Source organism: Dipodomys ordii, unplaced genomic scaffold (genome assembly GCF_000151885.1).
Source record: "Dipodomys ordii isolate 6190 unplaced genomic scaffold, Dord_2.0 Scaffold66, whole genome shotgun sequence".
Taxonomy (NCBI): domain Eukaryota; kingdom Metazoa; phylum Chordata; class Mammalia; order Rodentia; family Heteromyidae; genus Dipodomys; species Dipodomys ordii.
Genome location: NW_012267282.1, coordinates 588276 through 598524, shown reverse-complemented (window position 1 = coordinate 598524; position 10249 = coordinate 588276). Strand labels below are relative to the sequence as shown.

The 10249-nt window shown below is 43.7% G+C and overlaps 1 protein-coding gene across 1 annotated transcript in view; it reads left to right on the top strand.

Moving 5' to 3' along the window:
- The window catches only part of Ep400 (E1A binding protein p400), a 99722-nt gene that overhangs the window by 17238 nt on the left and 72235 nt on the right, over nucleotides 1-10249 (top strand). Inside the window, exons 2-4 of the mRNA XM_013023033.1 lie at nucleotides 3715-3805; nucleotides 6184-6569; nucleotides 9107-9400. Coding sequence (XP_012878487.1) covers nucleotides 3715-3805; nucleotides 6184-6569; nucleotides 9107-9400 — 771 coding nt within the window. The remainder of the gene's footprint in view (nucleotides 1-3714; nucleotides 3806-6183; nucleotides 6570-9106; nucleotides 9401-10249) is intronic.

The window sequence follows — 10249 nt, the reverse complement described above, 5'->3', positions numbered from 1 at the left end:
TTTTTTTGCTTATGTGGTGCTGAGGAATTGAACCCAGGGCCTCATGCATGCAAGGCAAGCGCTCTACCACTGAGCCACCTTCCCAGCCCCTTGAAGATAACTCTTAAGGTGGAGACTTGGCAGCTCTGTCTTGAGGTGCTCTTGTATTTATGCACTAGAACAAATGTAGTGATGTCCCTGGGTCACTGCGTGTTGGTGTTCTAAAGTGCAAAGAAGAAAACATGTTGGCAGCAGAGCTTGACCAGTGGCTTGTATATCTTCATATAGCAGACTCATCTGAGTAATCATTGAAATAAATAAAACCTTGGCCATTGCAAACATATGTATAGCTGTATTGGCAGCATATTTTGAAGGACAGAGTTGGAGAAGAGCACTACGATTATAAGTTTTGAGCCATTGGTATCCAGCTCCTTTATTTTTATTTATTTTGCTGCCAGGCCTGTGGCTTGAACTCAGGGACTGGCACTGTCTCCCTGAGCTTCTTTTGCTCAAGGCTAGTGCTCTATCATTTGAGCCACAGCTCTACTTCCAGCTTTTTTGGTAGTTTATAGGAGATGAGTGTCTTGTGGATTTTCCTACCTGGGCTGGCTTTAAACTGTGACCCTCAGATCTCACTCTGCTGAGTAGCTAGGATGACAGTTGTGAGCCACTGGTACCTGGCTCCGGCTCTTTTTTTTGGTGAACTTGACACAGATACTTGTTTCACAGAATCTAAGCTGTTCACTTTGTCAAATTTAAAAATGAAGGGTTTGGAGGCGTGGCTAAGTAAACTGCTAGCCAGTGAGCCAAAGCATCAGGTACTAAGTTTGAGTCCTGCTTTCAGACCAAAAAAGAAAAGAAAAGAAAAATTAAATGCAAACAATGTTATTCCTTATTTGTTTTGTTTTGTTTTGGTGCTGGTCTTAGGCCTTGAGTCTCAGAGCCTAGGAACTATCCTCGAGCTTTGTTGCTCAAGGCTGGCAGTGAACCACTTGTGCTACAGCTTCACTTCAGGCTTTCTAGTGGTTAATTGCATATAAACATCTCACAGACTTCCCTGCCCAGGCTGGCTTTGAATTGCAGTCCTCAGATCTGTCTCCTGAGTAGTGCTGGGATTATAGGCATGAGCTACCGATGTACCATTGGCTGGCGTGCGCGCGTGTGTGCGTACGTGTGTGTGTGTGTGTGTGTGTGTGTGTGTTTGCGTGTTTGCTTGCTTGCTTGCTCTTGAATAGCTTTCTTGCTCAAGGCCAGTGTTTTACCATTTGAACTATACCTCCAGTTCTAGTTAATTGGAGATTACTATGGGTTTGTCTGCCCAGACAGGCTTTGAACCTCAATCTTTAGATCTTAGGCTCCTATTAGTCAGCGTGTGTGTGTGTGTGTGTGTGTGTGTGTGTGTGTGTGTGTGTGTGTGATCTTAGGCTCCTATTAGTCAGCGTGTGTGTGTGTATGAGAGAGAGAGAGGACTGAGACTGTTTTGGGCTTGAATTTAGGGCATGGGTGCTGTCCCTGAGCTCTGCACAAGACTAGCGCTCTACCATATGAGCTATAGCTCTACTAAAGAAAGGTAACTGGTTTTTGCTGGTTAATTGGAAATAAAGAGTGTCATGAATTTTCTTGCCTGGGCTGGCTTTGAACTGCAATTTTCAGATCTCAGTCTCCTGAGTAGCTAGGATGACAGGCGTGAGTCTCAGCACGTCCAACTGTCAGCTTCTTGAACCATAGGCATTACCAGTAATCAAATGGAAGAGACAAATAGGAGATCAGATTAATAGAATCTGTCTCCACCAGAAATTACCTTGTACTATGCTGGGTATCTTGCTCAGTTATGGAAGTGTCCTTAGATTTAGATCCCAAATGTAGTTCCAGGATTTTTGTTTTCTCCTTATGGTACTAAAGTAAGTTTCAGTTTTGAATGTTAAGGGGTTGTTGCTAATCCAGATCTTGATTAGATAGTGAAGTTTAATTAATTGTCAGCTTGGCAACTGTTTTACAGAATATTGCATGTTAACCTCCAGGCTCCTGACAACAAATCAGAGAAAGGGTAATTGTTACTTTTTAAAAATGTAAACAAAGATGAACTTCCTGGGACTTTCTAGACGGGACAATTTGTAGATGGCCCTTTTGTGTGTGCGTGTATGCGTGCTGTACTGGGGCTTGAAATCAAGGCCTCAGGTTCTCGCTTAGCTTTTTCTCTCACGCTTGGCTCTCTGCTATGGGAGCCACACTTATGCTTCCAGCCTTTTACTAATTAGTTGTAGATAAGAGTCTTCCAGACTTATCTATCTGGGTTGTCTTCAAACTGAGATCTTCAGATCTCATCCTCCTGGTTAGCTGGGATTATAGGCATGAGCCATCAGCTCCCAGTCTTTTTTTTGGTGGTCCTGGGGCTTGAACTCTGGGCCTAGATATTGTCTCTGCTCTGTTTAGCTCGAGGCAAGTGCTCTACCACTTGAGCCACAGCATCACTTCTGGCTTTTGCTGTGTATGTGGTACTGAGGAATTGAACCCAGGACTTCATGCATGCTAGGCAAGCACTCTACCACTAAACCACATTCCCAGCCCTTGTAAGCTGTTTCTTAAACATTGAATTGTCTTGGAGCATTTGGGGCTTAATGCAAAATTGAGAGGAAAGTATGGAGACTTCCCACACCCTCTGCCCCTACAAAGCATCAACTATTATCACTACACCTACTGAGGGTTTATCACTCAGCCTGCCTGACATTCCATTATTTCACAAGTGCATCCAGTACCCTGGGGTTCACTCTAGGTGAACTATGAGCTTAGATAAATATGTAATGTCAGTATATGTAATATGATCACATAGGACAGTTTCACTGCCCTAAAAATCCTGTGCTATACCTAGTCATTTCTCCTGTCCACCCAACTCCTAGTAATCACCAACTGATTGTTTCTCCAGTTTTGCTTTTCCCAGAGCATCATGTACAGTAGTTGAAGCCATGCATGTAGCATGTCGCCTATTCAGATTGGCCTTTTCTGGTTTATTTAAACAGTTACGTAACTCATTTAATAGCACAATATGAGTATCAAGGGGATGCTACTAAAAAATACCATATTCAGGATCCAAGTTGGGGGCTGGGAAGATGGCTTAGTGGTAGAGCGCTTGCCTTGCATGCCTGAGGCCCTGGGTTTGATTCCTCAGCACCACATAAGCAAAAAGAAAAAAGCCGGAAGTGGCGCTGTGGCTCAAGTGGTAGGGCGCTAGCCTTGAGCTGAAGAGCTGAGGGACAGCGCCCAGGCCCAGAGTTCAGGCCCCACAACCGGACCAAAAAAAAAAAGGATCCAAGTTGGACTGCTGTTAATTGGGGTTTTAGTGTCATTTTCCAGTAGGAAGACAAACTTTAATTACTGAGCTTTTTTTTTGGTGTGAAGTTTTATTGGCATTGTGACTCAGTATCAAAAAAACCTAAGGTTTCCCAGTTTAACCCTTTTGTTGTCATTCAGTGTTTAAAGGTAATGATTTGCAATTCCATTAAAACCCGAATAACATCTTTTACAAGTCCCTTTTTCCTCCAGAGGTAAGTTACAACCTTAAAGTATTTATTGTACATAAAGTATTTATTATAAGTAATGTATATTACAGTGTATATTTAAAGACATTGGATAGATAACATTTCTCGTATATAAAAGGAATCCTGATAGTTTTAGTTTATATTCATCCTTAGGATGCTACAAATGACCATAATCTCATTACTTTTCATTGTTTTTCAGCAGCAAGCCCTGACTGGGAGCCTGGTGGCAGGGGCTAGCAATGTGATGGAGGCTGACCCATTCAAGAGACAGCAGACCGTACCACCCACAGGTATGTCCTGGGCACAGGTGGAAGTGGCCATAGTGGCAGTGGCGATGGAGTTGCCATGTATTTCTAAAAGCTTGATTTCTACTTTTAAAATTAAATTTTCTTTTGGTGATTATCAGCTAAAACAAAAGATGTGAATGTTATTGTATATTAAAGTTAGAAATTTTTCATTTGATGAGTTATATTCCATTTTGATTTTCCATGGACCATTGTTATGTTGTGATTAAATGTTGGCATTATTTATCTGCTTTTTGAAGTTGTTGGCTTTTTTTTTTAAACTAGATTTTCTTTAAATTATAAATGTGATGGCACATTTTTATGTGAGAGACAGAGGCAGTTCAGAAGGTAGCTTCAAGCTACCCTGGCTTGTGGTCAGCTTCTTCCCCAGCATAACAGGGACCACTACCCATGCTTTGTGGATTCTCAAAGACATTTTATACCTGTACAAGTGTTAAGTACATGTCATTCTGAAAAAAGTTCAATTGTGACACATTTTTTTAAGTTAAAAATATTTTTTAAAATATTTTAAAATATTAAAAATAAGCTACCAGATGCTGGTGGCTTACTCTTATAATCCTACCTACTCAGGAGTCTAAGATTTGAGGATTGAGATTTGAAGTCAGCCTGGGCAGAGAAAGCCATGAGATTCTTCTCCCCAGTTAACCAGCAAAAAGCCAGAAGTGGAAGTATGGCTCAAGTGATAGAACCTTGAGCAGAAAAAAACTAAACAAGAGTACAAGCCCCTGAATTCAAGCCCAAGTTACCATCACAAACAAAACAAAGCAACAAAAAGTAGACCTTAATGGCTGCCTTTCCAAGTATTCCATAGGGTGGACGATTCCTTCTTTAGCAGTCAGACCATACAAGTGTTTGCTTGTTATTGAAAGTATTATTGCACATTTATCACTCTGAGGTGTTGATAGAGGTTTGGATATCTAATCTCAAAAGTGTTTTCTTGGCATGTTTGTCAGCATTATCTAAAGGGAAGCCCAGAAATGTACTGCCAGGTCAAAGAGGATGTGCAGTAGTGAGGTGGTGGCTTCATTCAGCTGTTCTTCAGGACAGGGCACTTATATTTCTAGCAGAAATTTCTGCTTCTCTCTTTTTTGTTGGTCTAGGGGATTGAACTCAGGGCCTCATGACTTTCTAGCAAATGCTCTACCACTTGAACCATGCCTCCAATCCTTTTGCTTTTAGTTTGCTTTTCACTAGGTTCTTGGGCTGACTTTTCCTTGTCTGGCCTTGAAACACAGTATTCCTGTCTTTACTTCCTGCCTGGCTGGGACCAGGCATGTGTCACCAAATTCAGCCTTGGTTCTCTTACATTTTAATGTGTTATTTTGTTCAATAAAACCTTTCATCTTCAGTGATCCCACAGTGAATATTGTATCTTTTGTTTAGATTTAGATATCTCTGATTTTAAGTAAGGGTACAGAGTATCATTAATTGTTAGCCATTTGTGACTCTGCTCACAGCTAACTGCTCATGTTCTGTGCCTGTTTTCTCATGGTTGTTGAGACTTTTATTTTTCATTTGTAAACTATGTCAGAATGTTGAATAAATCAGCCTGTGTCTGTCATGTGTTGCAATTTCTCTCGGTTGCTTATTCTTTGGCTTTTTATTATGCTTTTTCTTCTATAACATTTTAATGAAGATAATCCCCTTATTCCTTATGGCATATAAAGGCTTCCCTCTTCTAAATTATGAAAACACTTGCACATGTTTTTCTATACATTGTATGATTTTATTTTTACATGAAATGGCACCTTTCTTGAAAATTATTCTAGAGCAGTCTAAGAGGCCTCGACTTGAAGTGGGTCATCCAGGGGTAGTTTTCCAGCACCCTGGGGCGAACGCAGGAGTCCCTCTACAGCAGTTAATGCCAACCGTCCAAGGTAAGCCCCGGCATCAGAGCCAGTGCTCTCAGCTCATAGCGAAGGAGTGCATGGAAACCTTGTGACCAGCCCAGCCCAAGGCTGTGCAGTCGAGCGGTTATATTTAATGTGAATTTCTCACATGGGGACATTTCTGTGTGCCCCGTCAGTACAGGATGAGGAAGCCCCTGGAGACACAGTCTTGCCATTCTAATGGGAGCCACACTTTGCCTTGTCATTGTGCTTTCTAGCAGTTTTACTTGTGATTTTCTTAATTGCTGCTGTTGTAGGGGTGCCCTGTGGTTGGTTATTTGATGCTTGTTTTGCTTGGTGCTAACCTGCAAAGGCCGAGCTCCTGTCCTTCCTTCTTTGTGTGCTCCTTCTGACATTAGGTCTGATAGAACACTAACTCCCATTTGAGTATGGTGGTGAGTTGCCCTTGGAACTTACCTGGTGGAAGCTGACGTGCTCTGAAGTCAGTGTTCTGGGTTCTTCCTTACTTCCTAGGAGGGATGCCCCCCACCCCTCAGAGTGTACAGCACACTGGGCAGAAGCAGAGCCAGCAGCAGTACGACCCTTCCACTGGGCCTCCTGTGCAGAATGCCGCCAGCTTGCACACTCCACCACCACAGCTGCCTACGAGGCTGCCCCCAGCTAGTGTTCCTGCTGCAGCCCTCTCTTCCACTCTGCAGTTTTCACAGCAATCGCAGGTGGTGGAGGCTCAGACTCAACTCCAAATCCCCGTGAAGACTCAGCAGCCGAATGTCCCTCTCTCTGCTCCTGCAACCAGCCAGCTCCCTGTTCCTCCTCCACAGCCTACACAGCCAGCTCTCCATGTTCCAGTGCCTGGGAAGGCACAGATGCAGGCATCTCAGCTTTCATCTCAGACACAGGTACTGAGGCATTTGCTGTTTGGTTACAAGTTAGATATGCAAGCAGAGGGAAGTGGTGTGCAGAGGTGGCTTGTGGTCTGTGTAATTGGCAGGTGGCTCATTATACTAACTGTACATTCTTCAGAGAACCTCATTGGCCTATGAGAGTAGTTGGTTAATTTAGCAGTTGGAACATAATTTGTTTTTTGCCAGTCCTGGAATTTGAAGTTAGGGTCTGGATGCTATCCCTGAGCTTTTTTTTTTGCACTTGAGCTACAACTCCTCTTCTGGCATTTTGGTAGTTTATTGGAAATAAGATTCTCATGGACTTTCCTGCCGGGACTGGCTTTGAACCACGATTCTTAGATCTCAGCCTTCCGAGTACCTAGGATTACTAGTATGAGCCACTGGTGCTTGGGTTGGAATGTGAATTTTTTAACTGAATTATAGCCATTGAAGTACTGCTGCTCTTGGTACGGGAGCACCCATCCATTGACACACACACTCGGAAGGGCCATCATCTCAGGTAGTCACTGAACTTACCAGTTGCAGAGCTCATGGGACTGGCCTGAGTTATATGGTAATGATCCTACCTCTGTCCAAGAGCAAAGTCATATTTGTAAACATTTGTCACACACTCTCCATGGGGGGCCTCCCTGCCCTGTTTTTTGATGCCATAGGCTCCACGGTTTGGTATGAGGCATTGCTCATACAGCCTTAACACTTATTTTGAGTGTTTAAAGTGTCCCTACTCCCCCAGTTAGTTATCATTTTGTTTATATGTCTTGGGAATGTTTGTAGTAAACTGGCCAGAGGTTCTCCTAAGGACCCATGAGCACAACTCACTGAGAGCATGGGAGTGGGAAAAACATTTTCCAGAAACATACCTTGATTCTCTTGTTCTCTCAGACTTCACTGAAAACTCTTAATATTTATTACTTCATTTATTAAATGAGTTTAGGGGCTTGAGCTTAGGGGCTGACACTGCCCCTGAGCTATGAAATTTGAAAGTTAGCACTCTACCACTTGAACCATAGCTTTGAAAGTTAGCACTCTACCACTGGAGCCATAGCTTTAAAAGTTAGCACTTTACCACTTGAACCATAGCTTTGAAAGTTAGCACTCTACCACTTGAGCCATAGCTTCATTTCTGGCTTTTTGGTGGTCTTAAGGACTTTTCTGCCTGGGCAGTCCTCACATCTTAGCCTCCTGAGTAGCTATGGTTACTGGTACCTTGCAATGAGCCTTTCTGGCCTGTGCTTTTTCATCAGTAAAATGGGATAATAGAGGGTACTTCGTAGTTACTGCTGCACAGAGAAAATAAACTAATTCCTCACAGCTCACTCCACAGGTGATTAATAAGCAGTAGCTACTAATAACTTTTGCCACCAGTCCAGAATACTTAAGACTTAGCTATAGATTGCAATGAAGTAAACTCAAAATCCAGCTGGGACGTTTGTTAAAAGTGGGGGTGGGGGGGGAGGAGGTTGCAGAGTGGCTTAAGTGGCTCTGCTACTCAGCAACACGATTAAGAAATGTAGCAGCCAGGGCTGGGAAGGTGGCTCAGTGGTAGAGCGCTTGCCTTGCATGCCTGAGGCCCTGGGTTCGATTCCTCAGCACCACATAAGCAAAAAGAAAAAAGCCGGAAGTGGCTCTGTGGCTCAAGTGGTAGAGTGCTAGCCTTGAGCTGAAGAGCTGAAGGACAGCGCCCAGGCCCAGAGTTCAGGCCCCATGACCGGACCCAAAAAAAAAAAAAACAAACTGGAAGTGGAGGGGTGGCTCAAGTGGCAGAGTGCTATCCCTGAGCAAAAAAAGCTCAAGTACAGTACCCAGACTCTGAGTTCAAGCACCAAAACCAGAGCAAAACAAACAAAATGAAACAAAGCAGCAGGATGTCAGTGGTTTATGCCTGTAATTCTAAGCTGTTTAAGAGGCTGAAATCTGAGGATTAGTTTGAAGCCAGCCCAGACAAGAAAGTCTGTGAGACCAAAAGCTGAAAGTGGAGATGTGGCTCAAGTGGTCGAGCTGTAATCTTGAGCAGGGATCCTGAGAGGATTTTACTCCATCTTGTAAGAACAGTTGGAAGCATGTTAAGTTTTGTAAGCTTGGCCCTGGACAGTGTAGGGGATTTTCCACCCTGGTAGCCTGCCACAAGAGATGACTTGGAATTTTCTCCTCTAAGAAAAGATATAAGATGAACATGTGGTATTTTCAATTAGCAAAAAAAGCTTATGTGATTAAATTTTAAAGTCGAGAAAAAGCTGGAAGATGCAAAAAAGAAAAAAAGTTTCCTTGAGCTCTTAACATAATATTGAAGATACAGTTTGCTGTGAGCACTCTTGTTAGGGTTTCTGGAAGTAAGGCAGGGTGACATTTGGAGACCTCCTCTAGTTTGTTTCTTAGTTGTGGTTGTAATGGGCCTTTGTGAGCATGTGTTGCTATGAAGAGGAAGGCACTGGGTGTGTTGGCCTCTCTCATCTGAGTGCTCTGGTGTTTGGGCACTGTGGATGTCATGAAGCTTTGTTTTGATCTTGTTTCATTTATCTTCTGTGTGCTAGGCAGTGGCATCAACCAGGCTTCCCCTGGACTCTGTCCAGCCCTGCCAGCGGTCTCTGCCTGCTGCTTCTTCCTCATCTCTCACACCCGTGAGTGGCTCAGGCCCGGGGCCTTTGCCTGCACGGTCTTCACCAGTGAACAGACCCTCCTCAGCCACTAGCAAAGCACTGTCTCCTGCCACTTCTCGTTCTCCAGGGGCTGCGGTGCCAGCCCCCCCGAAGCCACAGAGCCCTGCTCAGAACGCTGCCTCATCTCAGGACAGTTCTCAGGATAAGCTGGCAGAGCAGATAACACTGGTAATTATGCCCAAGCAAGTATAAAATGTATTCCAGGTTTTTGTTGACTGTTTACTATTGGCTTTGTTGCTCAGGCTAGTTTTCAGTTCCAGAGTTCAGGTGACCCTCTTGCCTTTGCCTAGGAAATAACTGTGATTGCAAGTGCATAATCTAGTTTATGATGCACCTTCCTCACTCCCCCCCCCCCCCCATGCTGGGTTTAAACTCAAGGCTTTGTCCTCACTCAGCTTGTGTGCTCAGCTGTCATTCTATCACATAAGCCACGCCTCCTGTCTGACTTTTGTTTGCTATTTTGGAAATGGAATCTCAAGGACTTTTCTGCTTGGCTGGCTACAAAAACCTCCAGATCTCACCTTCCTGAGTAGCTGAGAGCAACTGGGACCCAACTTTTGTTTTTTGTTTTTTAGTATATGCTAATTTAAAACTGAATACCTAGTTGTAAGAACAATTGAATGTGGTTTATGATCTTTAGAAAGCATGACTCAACCATGTGGTGCAACCTCCTCTGATAGAAGCAGACTCATGTGAGGCGTCTTTTCCTCAGGACACATTGGCCATCTTGGGCTACTTTCCACCAGCCACAAGTGGGGCTGGGAGTATACTTACAGTCTTTTGCTCAGCTTCATCAGAGATTTGAAAGGCATATGTGAAAATCTCACTGTCTTGCTTATTGGTCAGTATATAGCATATTGGTCAGTACATAGCCAAGCCTTCCTTGATTTCTTCCTTTTCCCAATTATTTTCAACAAAATCCCAGCTAGGGGGCTGGGAAGGTGGCTCAGTGGTAGAGCGCTTGCCTTGCATGCATGAGGCCCTGGGTTTGATTCCTCAGCACCACATAAGCAAAAA